The following is a 19,497-nucleotide window of genomic DNA, read 5'->3' as shown; positions in this document are numbered from 1 at the left end:
GGCCAAACACATACACAGAGAGAGACACACACACACACACTAACAGGTGCTGTTATGCAGTGATCTGACAAGGAGTGCTTTTACCCCAGCAAATCTACTCAATCAGGTAGCACTCAGAAGGTGCACCAAGCAACTACAGGGAAAGCAAGCCCTGCTCCTATACTCCCTGTTCACCCATGGCTGCGTGGCAATGCACGCCTCCATCTGAATCATCAAGAATGCAGACGACACAACAGTAGTAGGCCTGATTACCAACAATGACGAGACAGCCTACGGGGAGGAGGTGAGGGCCCTGGAAGTGTGGTGCCAGGAAAATAACCTCTCACCCAACGTCAACAAAACAAAGGAACTGATCTTGGACTTCAGGAAACAGCAGAGGGAGCACCTTCCCTATCCACATCGACGGGACTGCAGTGGAGAAGGTGGAAAGCTTCAAGTTCCTCTGCGTACGCATCACTGACAAACTGAAATGGTGACAGTGTGGTGAAGAAGGCACAAGAGCACCTCTTCAAAGTCCGGAGGTTGAAGAAATTTGGCTTGGCACCTAAAGCCCTCACAAACTTATACAGATGCACAATTGAGAGCATCCTGTCGGACTGTATCACCGCCTGGTATGGCAACTGTAACGCCCGCAACTACAGGGCTCTCCAGAGGGTAGTGTGGTCTTCCCAATGCATCACTGGGGGCAAACTACCTGCCCTCCAGGACACCGACAGCACCCGATGTCACAGTAGTAGTAGTGTTAACCGGTGCTCGACCAGTCAGAGAAAGCCAACATCACCCACGACAGAGAAAGGTTGATTGTCAACGGCAATGAATTCCATTATCTTGGCTTTAATGTATTTCGCCTTTGAGTTGTCTCGCTGAAATTTTGTTACTCTTTCAAATGACTGCTTGACTTGTTGACTGCTGGATCCACACAGCAGACATTGTGGGCTAGTTTAGGAATGCTGTGTTGCCAGAATAGCGCAAAATTATACGTGCCGTCATTACATTATGTACCTTCATTATATAGGTATGAACGTCAGCTTTGACATCGGTTTTGCACATTGGGTGTTAAACTAGACATCAGCTGATACCGATGTTAGCATTTTTAGCTCATATCAGCCAATTCCGATATTTAATTTAAATTGTACCTTTATTTAACTAGGCAAGTCAGTTAAAGAACAAATTCTTATTTTCAATGACGGCCTAGGAACAGTGGGTTAACTGCCTGTTCAGAGGCAGAACGACAGATTTGTACCTTGTCAGCTCGGGGATTTGAACGTGCAACCTTTCGGTTACTAGTCCAACGCTCTAACCACTAGGTTACCCTGCCATATGTTCACTGATATATCGTGCATCCCTAATCTCAAGGCCATCAGACTGTTAAATAGCCATCACTAGCACATTAGAAGCTGCTGCCCTATATACATAGACTTGAAATCACTGGCCACTTTAATAATGTTTACATATTTTCCATTAATCATCCCATATGGATATACTGTATTCTATACTATTCTACTGTATCTTAGTCTATGCCACTCTGACATTGCTCGCCCAAATATTTCTATAGTCTTAATTCCATTCGTTTACTTTAGGTTGTGTGTATTGTTAGATATTACTTGTTAGATATAATTGCACTGTTGGAGTTAGAAACACAAGCATTTTGCTACACCCGCAATAACATCTGCTAAACACGTGTATGTGACAATACAATTTTATTTGCTCAGGCTCAACCAGATATTGGAAAAGCAAGAAGAAAAGCCTGGAGCAACAGACCCGTGTGTGTTAGCGCAATCAGACACAGACTGCCTCAGCAGTAAGGTATACATCTACTATAAACAGATCACTGCGGCAGGCAGCTTCACCTACTGTACAGCTACAGCCCACAGAGAATAGTGGGGTTCAGTTTGCAATGTTGTTGGGTGAGGTTATGTGATCAAGTCTATGCTCCAACCCTTCTTCTCAGAGGCTGTTTTTATTGACAGTTTTGGTGCCAGGATGTTGCTTTGGAAGCCACCTGGGAAGAAATCTAGGGAAAACACTGGTATGGAGGGAGTGAGAATGCATTCACCCAGTTACATGTAGTATACTATAACAGTAACTAGTAAAGGTTCTGCTTGGCTTGTCTGTAGGAGAGTATTTATAACATACAACTCCCACAGGGGTCTGGGTTTCAAATCCACCATTTTAGTATAAAGACACACTATTACGTGGTCTTAGTACTATGTCATGTAAAGTGAATCTACACATGGCCACACCCCTGCCTTGCTAATAAACACTTTCACTGCTAATATTCAGGTTTAGCTGAGCTGGAATGGCACCCGAGGGGATTTTTCCTTTCAATACATTTTTTCTTGGGAACTAAAATGACTGTGTATTCCACAATGAAAACAATGCAGATAGTTCACACACAAAAAAACACTGCTGTAAGCCTCCCAGAGCTGTCTCCCGCAGGATTAAAAACACACATTGAGAATGTATTAGGTATCATGACAGTGAAACTGAAAAAAAAGCATTGTTGTACCATGGTATGTGCCCTGAATAAAAAAACAAATGTGTTTACAGGAAATGAACAATATTGAGTGCAAACTTTAGAACTTGATATTAGAATGAAACTGTGTGTATGTGTATGACAGAGCTAAATAATAGAGTTTGCTTCCATCAATCAAATCACAGCACATAAAGGAACGTGGGGTTGTTGTTTTTTTATCAGCAGGTTCGGGCTTGATGACTGTTATTCGAATTGACCATTAACAGAAACATTCTCAGCTCATGATGTAGCTTAATCCCAAACAACCGATAAGAGCATTTATATTCCAACAGCATTTATATTCCAATTTAATTGATTGGTCAGAATACCTTCGTTATTATGACAAAAACATGTTCTATTTTGTACTTTATTTTTCTATCCTGCATGTCAGAATAACTTGAGACTGAAACCATTCCAACCTGAGAAATTATAAATATGAGGTTACTGCCTGGTATGCCATCACTTTCCTATACTTCTTCACTGCACGTGCCACCGGTAAAAAAAATATTGTTACACTTGACACTGCAACCTGCGAAGAACAGACAACAGCTTATTCAACATTGCTAATATTCGCATAGCCTCAAAAGACACTACGTAGCATATTTCGACAAGTCACAGACTTGAAATGATTGAAAGCGGTTATTCTTGGATATTCTAGTAGGTTATTTCCAAAAACTAGAACAATGCTACTTTCTTGGAAGTTCTGTTCAGAAATAAGACGAGACCAAATTATGAGAAGAGCTATTTTCACCTTTCACAACATTTAAAAGAAGAAAAACAAATTTGATTAATAGCACTCGAAATTTCCCGTTATTTGGCGACATGTTTATTAGCGTAGAATAATGTGCCCAGTGCCCACAAATGACACGGACAGCCCAGCCAACTGTCCTTTCCCAGGTGCGCAGCAGCGCAATGCTTGACTCCCAAGAAACAAAAACGTTGTTTTCTTTACCTGTTGGCCCTTGGTCCATAGTATCAGCGTAGATCCCGACGACCAGCATCAGTAGAAACACTCCGGTATACATGTTAATGTTTTAGTCCAGCTCGCGTTATCAGAAATCCTTGTAATGAGTGATTCCGGCGGGACTGTAACAAAGTTGTCTGCTCGATCCCATTGATGGCTGATTTCCTTCCTGAAGCGAGTGCCCCCTCCATGCGAAACACACTGGCAATTTGAGCTGCAATAGCTGACGTAGGGGGCAAAGAATTCAAAAAGAACCCTTACTTCACTTTGCGCCACCAATCAAGTGGTCAAATACAGGTCTGCAGCGCAGCCATGTGGTTGCTTTGTATTACAGCGACACCATCATATCCAAACACTTGTTTTTCTCTACAAACAAATTAAACACAACTTTTGTGTGAGTGGAGAATCTTATCATAATAATTACCATTTTACATTGAAGCATAACAAAACCATCTAGATGTGTCATGCCTAATTCATATGCATATATGCTAATTACAATACCTAAGGTATACCTCAACAGAAACAGCTGCAGGTACAGTAGAGCTTTCATGTGTTTTTCTGAGGAGCAGAGTGTGGGAGGTAGGCTACTCCAGATGCCTGTGGTGGGTGGAAGGGAACAGCAGGAGGAGTATGAGGAGAAGAGGAAGGTTTGGAGACTTCTCCGTGGTCACTACCCACTGGGCACACACTGGTTGAATCAACATTGCTTTGACATAACTTCAATGAAATGTAATTGACGTCTGTGCCCAGTGGGTAATACCATCACAGCACAACAGGTCAGCAGGAGTCTCACTCTGCCTCAGTTTATCGCCCCCCAATGCAATTAAGCGTCGTTCCATTAATGTTTTTTTATTTCACGACGTCAATTTTCCAATCAGCTCCAGTTGCCTGAGAAAGTTAGTCGATAAAACAAAGGATGGAATCAGGTCATGGTGTGTTTCACACTGTGGAGAAGAAAAAACATGCCGTGTCGTTGTGAACAGTAATCACATTAGATGAATGCCTATTACGACCGTAAAGATTGGATTTATACCGCTGCGTGTTGCCAGGAACGATGTCAGAGGCTGTGCGTGCGCGTGGGTGTGCATGCGTGTGGGTGTGTGCGTGCGTGTGTGTGTGTCATAACAGCTCCAGATCAAGGTTGTTTGGACTAGGAAACCAATTACATTCAATGTGACACTAAAACACAGGATTCAATATAAGACCCTGTATTGAAAATGCAACATGTAGCATTCTGGCATATAATGTTTCAGGAAAGGCGCATCTGGCATCTGAAATCTAACACTGACATCTGTCGAAATGGACCAAACAAGCTTCTGGCAAACCACCAACAACATTCTGCCTTGTGTCTGCTACTGCATGTTTGAGAAAAAACAGCCAGGAGCAAAAAGCTGAGTCTGTCAGTGGAAAAGTACAGTCAATATAAGGATATTCAGCAACTCTTGGAGGACTATGAAAGTGGACGTCAAATATGCTTTCTTTATTGTTAAACGCATTTCGGCATCTGGCTTTCATCAGGGTTTTTGGAGTACCGTAACATACAGTCCAGGGAAGAGAGGCAGAAGATTGAGGGCGAGGAGGGGCAAGTTGAGGTGAGGTGCAGCGAGCGACAGACAGAGAAGCAGTATCAGCAGTAGTGGCAGTGGAATACTGATAGGGGACATGGCAGAGAGTGACTGTGAGGCAACTGTGCCTGTACACCCACACACACACTGTCGTCAGCAGTTGGTAGTTGGTGGAGGGGGGGGGTTTGAGTCGAGCAGGGGTGTCGTCATGCATCTCAATGCAAACCAGGCATAGTGTTGGCGGCCTGTCAGCCAGTCAGCCCAGAGCCCCATCTCTCTTCTCTCTGACCCATGCAGCACTGTCAGTTCAACCCCCCATCAGCATTTATTTTCATAAGCACAGGAGCGGCAAGCTGTCAGTGCCCAGGCAACCAGTGCCACCCAGGACATGCACACACACACACAGAGGACAACAAACACACACGCAGACAGGGGACAACAAACACACACACAGAGGACAACAAACACACACAGGCAGGGGACAACAAACACACACAGAGGACAACAAACACACACACAGGCAGGGTACAACAAACACACACACACACACACACACACACACACACAGAGAGGACAACAAACACACAGACACATGTGCTCAGACAAACACACAAATGCACACGCAAAGGACAACTCCTTCACTCTCTCGCACACAGACACACACACAGGAAGCATGTATGACCATATTATTCCAGCCTGAGGGAATAAGGTAAATGTCTGTACATGGTACATTTTCAAACATGACGTGCATCATCCTATGACTTAGAGGATAAAGAGAAGAAACATGACGTGCATCATCCTATGACTTAGAGGATAAAGAGAAGAAACATGACGTGCATCATCCTATGACTTAGAGGATAAAGAGAAGAAACATGACGTGCATCATCCTATGACTTAGAGGATAAAGAGAAGAAACATGACGTGCATCATCCTATGACTTAGAGGATAAAGAGAAGAAACATGACGTGCATCATCCTATGACTTAGAGGATAAAGAGAAGAAACATGACGTGCATCATCCTATGACTTAGAGGATAAAGAGAAGAAACATGACGTGCATCATCCTATGACTTAGAGGATAAAGAGAAGAAACATGACGTGCATCATCCTATGACTTAGAAGATAAAGAGAAGAAACATGACGTGCATCATCCTATGACTTAGAGGATAAAGAGAAGAAACATGACGTGCATCATCCTATGACTTAGAGGATAAAGAGAAGAAACATGACGTGCATCATCCTATGACTTAGAGGATAAAGAGAAGAAACATGACGTGCATCATCCTATGACTTAGAGGATAAAGAGAAGAAACATGACGTGCATCATCCTATGACTTAGAGGATAAAGAGAAGAAACATGACGTGCATCATCCTATGACTTAGAGGATAAAGAGCTTATGGCTACTCATTGACCTTTGGCAGTATCAGACTGGACTAAGCTGGTAGGAGCACGATATCGACCAGGGCCAGAGACCCACATCTCTCACTCCCTTAGAAAAGCAGGATAGTTCTTTATTTCGAATCACACACACACACACACACAGACAGAGACACACACACACACACACACACACACACACACACACACACACACACACACACACACACACACACACACACACACACACACACACACACACACACTTCACATTTATGGGCGTAATTGCAGTACAAGATGGTACTTTAAACATTGTTGCTTCTCATCAGCACAAAGCAATTACACAGAGCCCCAGGGGGGAGGATAAAAAAAACATGCAGAGTGGAGAATGAACCCTGCACTACCAGGTGTTGGAGACTGGCTGCATCAGGATTAGATTTAACAGGAGACCAGGCCACAGCACTGTGGATCACAATACTGATCAGAGCACCTACCTTCAGCTCTCAGATCAGCTCCTCTCTTCTCCTCTCAGTTCGGCCAGGCTCTGTTTCTTAGGATCTGGAGAGGGAAAGAGAGGAAGTTTGTCAGCTTGTTGAACTGTGAGAGAGGGCATGTTAAAGAAGGTATGTACTACATTGGCCTACAGGGGCCAAGGGCTTCAGTCAAGTAAGTCATCTCCCTTGGGCTAATGAATTTGGGTGCCCAAGAATATTTAGTTTGTAAAGTGGGTTTTATTGGGGAATAAAGTCGCTGTGTGTAGATGAGAATACATAGATATTTTAAGCCCGCAATACACAGACATGTATTCACACACTTCTGTTAATTGAGTGCTAAATCAGGGGAGCGGTGAGTAAACACAACTGTGACATTTAAAATGAATTATTATAAGTGTGAAAGTAATTCAAGTGTTTAGTTATAATAACACACACACACACACACACACATACACACACACGCAATGCCAACCTGTGAAAATTAACTATACTTTCCCTTTCACTCGGTTTATTACAACCCATCTCCCCCTTCTCTCTCGTTCACTCCCCCTCCATCTCACTCGTTCTCACTACTTCTATCCCTATCTCCCTGCGTGTTTGCCTTATCTCTCCAACCTCCAAGAAGCACACACATTTCAATTATAATTTCCTATTCAAATAGGAAATCCCTCTTTAAAGACTGATAACACTTTATCTCTGGCATTCTAATGAGACACAGAGAGACAGAGACAGAGACAGAGAGAGAGAGAAAGAGAGAGGGGAGAGAGACAGAGACAGATACAGAGACAGAGACACAGAGAGAGAGAGAGAGAGAGAAAGAGAGAGAGAGCATGTCTTATGAAATCCTCATCAATCATTATCATTACTTTTACATTACCCTGCAATAGTGGTTATCAATTGGTAAAAAACTTCCAGTCTCTTTCTCTCCCTCTCTCCTCACAAGCAGAAACACACACATTTATTGTGATCAGCATACGACATGACTCCTGCTGCTTCTCACCAATAAACTAATCTGACATTTTGAGTACATTTCAATTGATTGATTTTAAAAGCGCTTTGTTTCCGTTTTCAAAATGTTTGATGTTGTTTCCCATAAAATCCATAGTTGCTACATGATTGTAGACATTTTCGCTTCATGTTTGGTACGATATATTGTTGCATTTCATGTACCATTCCCTCTCCTGAGTGGACGCGATGTTTATAGTGCAGATAAACGTTCGCAAGACTGATGAGGTAGAAGTTTAAATTATTTCCATCAACTGTATTTGCCTTTATTCCTTGGAGCTCGTAGTTTGTCAAGTGTCCGGTAGGCTACCTTAGAAAGTTGTATGTGCGCAATGGCGAGTTCCAATAGTTATAGTGAGTGGCATTCTGTGACTGAGTGGACTGTGAATAGTGAATTAAGTGGTGGTCGCTTCATGAACTGGTTCTGATTATGATTGTCTCTGCTTAGACTATTATTGTACAATGTAATGAAGGACTATGGAATATGTCTTTCACATTTGAATAGGTATGTGTTTAATTGTCAATCTGACATTGGTATAACCCAAGGAGTGGCCAAGTGAATATAAGCCCCTGTTTTGGGATTTTTTGGTCAGATTAGTTTTGGTATGTGAAAGGAAGCTGTGGTGAGCTTGGTATATATCCCAACATGAATTGGGGTAGACCAGGTTCCTACAAGACCCCCATTTTACAAGGCCATTCAGTCTAAGTACAAGGTTTTCCTGCTTGAGCATCAATATGGAGGAGATGCTGTTTTATCAGTTCAGTCAACAAAGAGTTATAGAGTTATATGGTCATGGGGTTAAACTCTACCCAACCACAACCTGCAAAGTCTAGAAAAACAAGCTATTATCTGAGGACAGAGGAGCAGTGACAGAATAAAACATTTAGACAAGAAAGGAGAGAAAGAAATGGGAAAGGAGGTTAGGAGAGAATGATGATTGATGGTGATCAGAGACATAGACAGCTCTGATGTCTCTCTCACAGTTCAGCCTAACCCTGCTGTCTCAGACAGAGATAAGGGGAAGGAGAAAGGGTCAGCATGACAGGCAGGGTGAAGGTCACACACACACAGACTTGAGAAAGATAAGAGGGGGGAGAGATAGGGCCGGCATGACAGGCAGGGTAACAACCCAACCCTCAATCTCTCACAGATCAAACCAGACTGTGTAAACAAGAATGCTCCTGTCTCCTCGAAGGATGCTAGGAGTTCCCACCTCTGTCCATCTCACACCCTGTTTGTCCCTAGCTTTTCCCTCCCTCCATTCATCCCGATGCTCCTCTTCACCCCCTTCTTGTACTTCTTCCTCTTCTTTCTCTAAGAATTATTGGAGTTCACACCTCTGTCCATCTCCCTCATTCTCTCACTTCTTACCTCCCCTCCTTCACCTCCCTCCATCCATCTCCCTCCCTTGCTCTTTCACTACCCTCCCTCCCTCCTTATCCTTCTTTCTCTCCTCCCTTACCTCCCCTCCCTCCCTCTCTCCTTCCCATCCTCTCTCCGTCCCTTCTTCCTTCCCCCCTTATCTCCCTAATCTTTTTTCGCTCCTCCCTTACCTGCCCTCTCTCCCTATCTCATTCCTTTCCTCTCTCTCTCCTTCCTTCCTTACTTCCCTCCCTGTCATTCTTTCTCTCCTTGTCATAGTCCAACAGGGAAGTCACACCTGCTGACTGAGGTAGCTGTGTCTCCTGTGGCTGACAACATGGCTGGCACAGAGGGGTTGACAGGATGACACACACACACACACACACACACACACACACACACACACACACCCACACACACACACACACACACACACACACACACACACACACACACAATAAGACATGGCTGGCATGCAAGGGGAACCAGGGTGGTGCGAGTGGTACTGCCAGCTGTCATGGTGGTATCTGTTGTCTTCCACACTGCACACAACCACCACACACACAACCACCACACACACAACCACCACACAACCACCACACACACAACCACCACACACACACATATTCACCACCACACACATCCACCACCACCACACACATCCACCACACATGCTCTGGCAGTCATGCCGACAAGGTCACTCTGCATGGTCTCACCCGCTTAAGTACCCTTTTCTTCATCACACTGAGTCTACTCAAAGGATGAATAGAGGATATCTCATAAAGTACCTCTCTTTTAGATTCATTCTTGGTTGCTTCATATAAACTTGGATAAAATATGCATACTCTGATGACAGTGACTCAGCTAAAAAGTGTGATGTGTACCATGTTTGAACTTGATCCTTGTGGAAGGTGAGAAGCACCAATTAAGAATGAAATATGAGGTACTATCATCTTTTCCTTTGGCTTAAAATAATTTAGAAACATTTTCCCACTTGCATCCTCTGAGAGGAACAGATTGCGGAGAGTGTCACCTAACTGTGAGGTGCCTTTGACAGACAGCCAGGTTAAGCTTTTAAAAATGGAGATTCATTTGACTAAAATGTGCATTAAGTTGGATTTAAAAGTAAAGTAGATGATCTAAGAGCAAAAAAATGCAAATGATCCTCTGAATATGTAATTGCCTTACTCCCCACTGTCTTCTCTGTGCACGCCAACATGTAAAATAAACATATTATTCAGCATACTTTAAGCCTTCCTTACTGTATATTATGCAATTTACATACATGACATTGAGATAGTTTTAAAGGTGGTTCATGAATATATTTCCTCTCAGTCACTAACACAGCGTACATGACATAACACAGAGAGAGAGTCAGAGACAGACAGCGAAAGAGAGAGAGATTTAGTCCAATAGTTACATAATTAAAAACACAAACTTTACTTAATTTTAACATTTAGAACCAAGCCCCCGTCCCGCGTCCTTTGTACATAGAACCCCCCTGACGCCCCACACCACAACAAAGTCCCCCAGGCAGTTCAGCAGCCCGCTATATACATGCTCCAGTGTGAGCCAAGCCCACACCAGCAGCACAGAGAGAGAGAGAGAGAGAGAGAGAGAGAGAGAGAGAGAGAGAGAGAGACGTGGAAATAAAGAGAGAGCAGGAGAAGGAGAGAGAGAGAAAAGAGAGAAAAGAGAGAGAGAGAAAAAAAGGGATAAGAGAGAGAGAGACGTGGAAATAAAGAGAGAGCAGGAGAAGGAGAGAGAGAGAAAAGAAAGAAAGAAAGAGAGAGAGAGAGAAAAAGGGATAAGAGAGAGAGGTAGGTGCGAGCAGCCAGCCACTGCGTATGTGAAGAGATTACATGTACCCATCTATATTACTCACAAAGTGTCAACCATGTTGTCAGAACCCTCTGAATAGCCACAACACTGAAAAGACTCACCTACCATCCAAGCTGGAAAAGGACACTACAATTACAGGTCTTTCTTCTCTTTTTGATCTTGCGTGGAAAGGTAACACTATCCAGACACCAATTAAACACCTCTGTAATACACCTGTCCACAGCTTATCACCTTGACACAGGTGTGTGTGTGTGTGTGTGTGTGTGTGTGTGTGTGTGTGTGTGTGTGTGTGTATATGTGTGTATATGTGTGTATATGTGTGTGTATATGTGTGTGTATATGTGTGTGTGTGTATATGTGTGTGTGTGTGTGTGTGTGCTTTCTAAATAATCGCATCGTTGCTAGTTTAGCGTTAGCATCATCCTCCTGCTGAAACGCTAGACAATGGAGAGTTAACACACACACCTCCAACTCACCTGACACAGATGAGGGTGCCGTTGTTGCCAGACACCTCATGACAGGATCCTCTGTGATTGGTTCACACCAGTCCCACCTGTCTTGCCACTTCAATGCTGTGTGTGTGTGTGGGGGGGGGGGGTCTGGGATCAGCAGCCAGATGGTCTGGGATTAGAAGCTCCTGGCCAGTCTCACAGTTTTGCCATGATGCTCCTATACTGCCCGGGACACCTGGGTGATGAAAACAGGGAGAACAGGCCATGGCTCGGATGGCTGGGGTCCCTGGTGATCTTCTTGGCCTTCCTGTGACACTTGATGTCCTGGAGGGCAGGCAGTGTGCACCCAATGGTGCGTTCGGGTGAGTGTACTACCCCTTGTAGCACCTTGAGTGCCTACCTCCTCTCTAAATCAAATCAAATCTAATTTTATTTGTCACATACACATGGTTAGCAGATGTTAATGCGAGTGTAGCGAAATGCTTGTGCTTCTAGTTCCGACAATGCAGTAATAACCAACAAGTAATCTAACTAACAATTCCAAAACTACTGTCTTGTACACAGTGTAAGGGGATAAAGAATATGTACATAAGGATATATGAATGAGTGATGGTACAGAGCAGCATAGGCAAGATACAGTAGATGGTATCGAGTACAGTATGTACAAATGAGATGAGTATGTAAACAAAGTGGCATAGTTTAAAGTGGCTAGTGATACATGTATTACATAAGGATACAGTCGATGATATAGAGTACAGTATATACGTATGCATATGAGATGAATAATGTAGGGTAAGTAACATTATGTAAGGTAGCATTGTTTAAAGTGGCTAGTGATATATTTACATCATTTCCCATCAATTCCCATTATTAAAGTGGCTGGAGTTGAGTCAGTGTCAGTGTGTTGGCAGCAGCCACTCAATGTTAGTGGTGGCTGTTTAACAGTCTGATGGACTTGAGATAGAAGCTGTTTTTCAGTCTCTCGGTCCCAGCTTTGATGCACCTGTACTGACCTCGCCTTCTGGATGATAGCGGGGTGAACAGGCAGTGGCTCGGGTGGTTGATGTCCTTGATGATCTTTATGGCCTTCCTGTGACATCGGGTGGTGTAGGTGTCCTGGAGGGCAGGTAGTTTGCCCCCGGTGATGCGTTGTGCAGACCTCACCACCCTCTGGAGAGCCTTACGGTTGAGGGCGGAGCAGTTGCCGTACCAGGCGGTGATACAGCCCGCCAGGATGCTCTCGATTGTGCATCTGTAGAAGTTTGTGAGTGCTTTTGGTGACAAGCCAAATTTCTTCAGCCTCCTGAGGTTGAAGAGGCGCTGCTGCGCCTTCTTCACAATGCTGTCTGTGTGAGTGGACCAATTCAGTTTGTCTGTGATGTGTATGCCGAGGAACTTAAAACTTGCTACCCTCTCCACTACTGTTCCATCGATGTGGATAGGGGGGTGTTCCCTCTGCTGTTTCCTGAAGTCCACAATCATCTCCTTAGTTTTGTTGACGTTGAGTGTGAGGTTATTTTCCTGACACCACACTCCGAGGGCCCTCACCTCCTCCCTGTAGGCCGTCTCGTCGTTGTTGGTAATCAAGCCTACCACTGTTGTGTCGTCCGCAAACTTGATGATTGAGTTGGAGGCGTGCGTGGCCACGCAGTCGTGGGTGAACAGGGAGTACAGGAGAGGGCTCAGAACGCACCCTTGTGGGGCCCCAGTGTTGAGGATCAGCGGGGAGGAGATGTTGTTGCCTACCCTCACCACCTGGGGGCGGCCCGTCAGGAAGTCCAGTACCCAGTTGCACAGGGCGGGGTCGAGACCCAGGGTCTCGAGCTTGATGACGAGCTTGGAGGGTACTATGGTGTTGAATGCCGAGCTGTAGTCAATGAACAGCATTCTCACATAGGTATTCCTCTTGTCCAGATGGGTTAGGGCGGTGTGCAGTGTGGTTGAGATTGCATCGTCTGTGGACCTATTTGGGCGGTAAGCAAATTGGAGTGGGTCTAGGGTGTCAGGTAGGGTGGAGGTGATATGGTCCTTGACTAGTCTCTCAAAGCACTTCATGATGACGGAAGTGAGTGCTACGGGGCGGTAGTCGTTTAGCTCAGTTACCTTAGCTTTCTTGGGAACAGGAACAATGGTGGCCCTCTTGAAGCATGTGGGAACAGCAGACTGGTATAGGGATTGATTGAATATGTCCGTAAACACACCGGCCAGCTGGTCTGCGCATGCTCTGAGGGCGCGGCTGGGGATGCCGTCTGGGCCTGCAGCCTTGCGAGGGTTAACACGTTTAAATGTCTTACTCACCTCGGCTGCAGTGAAGGAGAGACCGCATGTTTTCGTTGCCGGCCGTGTCAGTGGCACTGTATTGTCCTCAAAGCGGGCAAAAAAGTTGTTTAGTCTGCCTGGGAGCAGGACATCCTGGTCCGTGACTGGGCTGGATTTCTTCCTGTAGTCCGTGATTGACTGTAGACCCTGCCACATGCCTCTTGTGTCTGAGCCGTTGAATTGAGATTCTACTTTGTCTCTGTACTGACGCTTAGCTTGTTTGATAGCCTTGCGGAGGGAATAGCTGCACTGTTTGTATTCGGTCATGTTACCAGACACCTTCCCCTGATTAAAAGCAGTGGTTCGCGCTTTCAGTTTCACGCGAATGCTGCCATCAATCCACGGTTTCTGGTTAGGGAATGTTTTAATCGTTGCTATGGGAACGACATCTTCAACGCACGTTCTAATGAACTCACACACCGAATCAGCGTATTCGTCAATGTTGTTGTCTGACGCAATACGAAACATGTCCCAGTCCACGTGGTGGAAGCAGTCTTGGAGTGTGGAGTCAGCTTGGTCGGACCAGCGTTGGACAGACCTCAGCGTGGGAGCCTCTTGTTTTAGTTTCTGTCTGTAGGCAGGGATCAACAAAATGGAGTCGTGGTCAGCTTTTCCGAAAGGGGGGCGGGGCAGGGCCTTATATGCGTCGCGGAAGTTAGAGTAACAATGATCCAAGGTCTTTCCACCCCTGGTTGCGCAATCGATATGCTGATAAAATTTAGGGAGTCTTGTTTTCAGATTAGCCTTGTTAAAATCCCCAGCTACAATGAATGCAGCCTCCGGATGAATGGTTTCCAGTTTGCAAAGAGTTAAATAAAGTTCGTTCAGAGCCATCGATGTGTCTGCTTGGGGGGGGATGTATACGGCTGTGATTATAATCGAAGAGAATTCTCTTGGTAGATAATGCGGTCTACATTTGATTGTGAGGAATTCTAAATCAGGTGAACAGAAGGATTTGAGTTCCTGTATGTTTCTTTCATCACACCATGTCACGTTAGTCATAAGGCATACGCCGCCGCCCCTCTTCTTACCAGAAAGTTGTTTGTTTCTGTCTGCGCGATGTGTGGAGAAACCCGTTGGCTGCACCGCTTCGGATAGAGTCACTCCAGTGAGCCACGTTTCCGTGAAGCAAAGAACGTTACAGTCTCTGATGTCCCTCTGGAATGCTACCCTTGCTCGGATTTCATCAACCTTGTTGTCAAGAGACTGGACATTGGCAAGAAGAATGCTAGGGAGTGGTGCACGATGTGCCCGTCTCCGGAGTCTGACCAGAAGACCGCCTCGTTTCCCTCTTTTTCGGAGTTGTTTTTTTTTTGGGTCGCTGCATGGAATCCACTCAGTTGTCCTGTTTGTAAGGCAGAACACAGGATCCGCGTCGCGAAAAACATATTCTTGGTAGTACTGATGGTGAGTTGATGCTGATCTTATATTCAGTAGTTCTTCTCGACTGTATGTAATGAAACCTAAGATGAGCTGGGGTACTAATGTAAGAAATAACACGTAAAAAAACAAAAAACTGCATAGTTTCCTAGGAACGCGAAGCGAGGCGGCCATCTCTGTCGGCGCCGGAAGACGCTGTAGGCTGTCTCGTCGTGTCGTCAGCGATGATGGAGTTGTAACTGTGTAAGGCCACGCAGTCATGGGTATACAGGGAGTACAGGAGGGGACTGAGGACTCACACATGTGGGGCCCCTGTATTTAAAATCAGTGAAGAAGAGGTAATGTTGGCTACCTGTAAGAAAGTCCAGGACTCAGTTGCACAGGGAGGAGTTCAGTCCCAGGGCCCTGAGCTTTGAGGTGATCTTAGATGGCACAATGGTATTGAAGGCAGAGCTATAATCGACGAACAGCATCCTCACATATGCTCTACGTTTGTCCAGGTGGATCTGTCAGGGTGGTAGGCGGTAGGCGAATTGGAGAGGGTTGAGTGTGTCGGGGAGGGAGGAGGTGAAGTGGTCTTTGACTAGACTCTCGAAGCACTTCATGATGAGAAAGCTAGTGCTAAGGGTCAGTAGTCATTTAGTTCAGTTACTTTCCCTGTCTTGGGCACGAGGATGATAGTGGGGTTTCGATAAGCTTCAATATGAGGTCTGAAACCTAGTATGAAAGTGCATCCTTGTATCTGTGTGGTCTAATATAGTCAAAATATTCACCTTGGGGTCAATTGAGCCAATCACCATGGCATAAGTTGAGCCAATGGTTGAGCCATTGAAAAGCTTAGCAAATTGAAGTGTTTTGTTACCAGGCATCATGCAATGCATTATCGCTGGGATATGAGGTAACAACAGGGCCTGGCCTATTGTTGTGTAAAAAAAAAGTGCAAAGAGATTATTAGATGTTAAGCCTATGTCAAAAGATTATTCAATAGATTAAAAGACAAAACAAGTGTTGTGTTGAATTGTGTTTGGGAAGAAAGGTAGTGGTAATATTTAATTCACTATGGAAATGTGGGGTAAGTCGTGCCAAGACACCACTTTTTTTGAACAAGCTATGTTTTCAAAACAGTAATGTTTACATGATTTCTGATTATTTCCAGGGATACACAACATCCTGAAATATATGTATATATCCTTCTTAGAAAGAATACTATATTCCCCCTGACGGAGTGATGCTGAATGTCAAAAACCACTCAACTTACCCCACTCTCCCCTATAACTCCTATAGCTAGAAGGCACAAACAGGTCTGACTCCTCTTTAGTGATGTGCCGGTTGACTCATAACCCGCAGTTAGTTTTCTCTGATTAATCTCCTCTCTAACATCTTTCTTATTCTTCATCATCTGTAGATTTTATATTGCGATTGGAAACCAACTTTAAGGTGCATTACCGCCACCAGCTGGACTGGAGTGTGGACCTCTTTCGTCTTTCAAATCACCCACACGGTTTAATGCTCATAAAAAAACAATGAGTAGATGGGAGAGGAGGGACTTAAAAACGCATCACGCGTCAAACATTTTTGTGCCTGGCGATGCAGATGCCCGTTGACGCGCGCGAGCTGTTTGGTTGATAGGATCGTATGTGTACATTTATTTTGCAACGCTCACGCACGCAAAACGGGAGGTTTGGCAAGCATTCTCTTGCCTACATGACACCAGATATTCTCCCCCAGCCCACCCCTCAGACACTCTGACAGTTCAGAGCAAGGAAGACATCTCATATAATAACCAGCGGGACCCAGGTGCCATGTCAGCAATGCACAGCGAGAAGCCCCACACCCTTCAGGGATACATTCCATGACGGGAGGGATTAAACCACACAGAACAGTGGGGGTGACAGAGACATGGAGTTTAACGGGGTGTGTGTCTGTGTGCCATGGCAGAGTCCAGACACTCTAATCGTGCTGTCTCTATTAAAACCAGTTAAATGTAACTAAATGTAATCCTCAAAATTAATGATTTCTCATGAGAGGGCCATAAACTATAACTAGTAATGCTGCATACTCCGAGAAAGGCTCAAATCTCACATTTCTGGTTTAAAAAAAAAATGGTTATACAATGCTGAGGTGTAGACAATTTGATGACACAAGCTCAAGTCCACAGTACAAATATGATAAAAACACGAGATATTTCATATGATGTATTTCCTATTCAAAACAACTGTATTGTCAGCTTGAAATGACATATGCTTTTTAAATATAGCATAATCCAATCATAAAATGATTAACTAAGATTTCACACTCCTTATAACTGTAAAATACATATTTGTATGTTTAGTGTTAGAGAAAATGTGCATATGTTCTATAGGTCTCTCTTGATCAAAACGTCAGCCCCCATCACTGTGAAATTCTCACGGAGCTCTAGTTGTCCAACAGAGCTCTATCTTGGCTTCCTGGACTCGTTAGCAACTCGCCTTTCATCTCATATTAATATTGTCCCTCTATGACAAACAGAAAGTGTTTTTTGTTTCAAATCCATTCATCATTTCAATTATAAATCAATCTCTGAACTTGCTAGTGACAAAACCACTATCTCCTGCTGCACTGTGGATTCCACGCATATGTGTTGTTAGTGACTGATGTAGGGTTATCCCAGTAGTTGATGGACAGTCGGAAGAGCGAATGAAGTGGTAGGAGGGACAGCTTCAAGTGGTGTCGGCCAGGAACCGGTGCCAGAACTACGCAGGTCCCCAAAACAGGGGACTTTACATCTAAGAGGTTTAATGCAGGACAAGGCAGAAGCAATCCTTCTTGAATCAAGTGCTGCAACCTGCAATGAAATAGACCTTTACTGCTCTCTGGTGGTAAAATAATGACATGATTTACTTTCTTTGTTTAGGAGCATTTTTGTTTTTCACCTTTATTTAACCAGTTAGGCTAGTTGAGAACAAGTTCTCATTTACAGCTGCGACCTGGACAAGAGAAAGCAAAGCAGTGCAACAAAAACAACAACACAGAGTTACACATGGGATAAACAAATGTACAGTCAATAACATAATCTGAAAATCTATATACAGTGTGTGCAAATATAGTAAGATTAGGGAGGTAAGGCAGTAAATAGGCCATAGTGGCGAAATAATTCAAATGTAGCATTAACACTGGAGTAATAGATGTGCAGATGATGATGTGCAAGTAGAGATACTGGGGTGCAAAAGAGCAAAAAAATTATATGGGGATGAGGTAGTTGGGTGGGCTATTTACAGATGGGCTGTGCACAGGTGCAGTTATCGGTAAGCTGCTCTGACAACTGATGCTTATAGTTAGTGAGGGGGATATAAGTCTCCAGCTTCAGTGACTTTGACATAAAGTTAGCCCCTCAAACTCAACTCTGGACCTCGAAGCCAGTGCCATTGCATTTTTTCATTGTTCCCCTTAATCAGGGACTGATTTAGACCAGGGAAACCAGGTGGGTGCAATTAATTGTCAGGTAGAGCATAAAATCAGCAGGCTCCGGCCCTCATAGGCCCTGGTATACTGTTCTACCAGATAATTGATTGGACCCACCTCAAATCAAATCAAATTGTATTTGTCATATACACATGGTTAGCAGATGTTATTGCAAGTGTTGCGAAATGCTTGTGCTTCTAGTTCCGACAGTGCAGTAATATCTAACAAGTAATCTAACAATTCCACAACAACTACCTAAAACACACAAATCTAAGGGATAGAATAAGAATATATTCATATAAATATATGGATGAGTGATGACCGAGCGGCATAGGCAAGACACAATAGATGGTATGAAATACAGCATATGCATGAGATGAGTAATGCAAGATATGTAAACATTATTCAATTGACATTATTGAAGTGATTAGTGATCGATTTATTAAAGTGGTAAATGATTTCAAGTCTGTATGTAGGTGTCTGTAAAGTCTGTATTTCAAGTCTGTATCTGTGTTAGTGATGGTTTATCAGTCTGAAGGCCTTGAGATAGATGTTTTTCAGTCTCTCGGTCCCAGCTTTGATGCACCTGTACTGACCTCACCTTCTGGATGATAGCAGGGTGAACAGGTAGTGGCTCGGGTGGTTGTTGTCCTTGATGACCTTTTAGGCCATCCTGTGACATCGGGTGCTGTAGGTGTCCTGGAGGGCAGGTAGTTTGCCCCCGTTGATGCGTTGTGCAGAACTCACCACCCTCTGGAGAGCCTTGCAGTTGTGGGCAGT

The 19,497-nt window shown here is 44.2% G+C and overlaps 1 protein-coding gene across 10 annotated transcripts in view; it reads right to left on the bottom strand.

The window, feature by feature from the left end:
- LOC110489412 (receptor-type tyrosine-protein phosphatase U) overlaps nucleotides 1–3,704 on the bottom strand; it is a 288,775-nt gene extending 285,071 nt beyond the window's left edge. For 5 of the 10 annotated variants that reach the window (XM_036970735.1, XM_036970740.1, XM_036970737.1 and 2 more), the window contains exon 1: nucleotides 3,468–3,703. In XM_036970735.1, coding sequence (XP_036826630.1) covers nucleotides 3,468–3,540 — 73 coding nt within the window. In that variant the 5' untranslated portion in view covers nucleotides 3,541–3,703. Of the gene's footprint in view, nucleotides 1–3,467 lie in introns of all 10 variants that reach the window. The other 5 variants (XM_036970741.1, XM_036970742.1, XM_036970743.1 and 2 more) reach the window with 2 other exon arrangements.
- Between the last annotated feature and the right edge of the window lie 15,793 nt (nucleotides 3,705–19,497).

Source organism: Oncorhynchus mykiss, chromosome 32, assembly GCF_013265735.2.
Source record: "Oncorhynchus mykiss isolate Arlee chromosome 32, USDA_OmykA_1.1, whole genome shotgun sequence".
Lineage (NCBI taxonomy): Eukaryota > Metazoa > Chordata > Actinopteri > Salmoniformes > Salmonidae > Oncorhynchus > Oncorhynchus mykiss.
The sequence above is the reverse complement of the archived record's forward strand: the minus strand, read 5'-3'. Positions and strand labels throughout refer to the sequence as shown.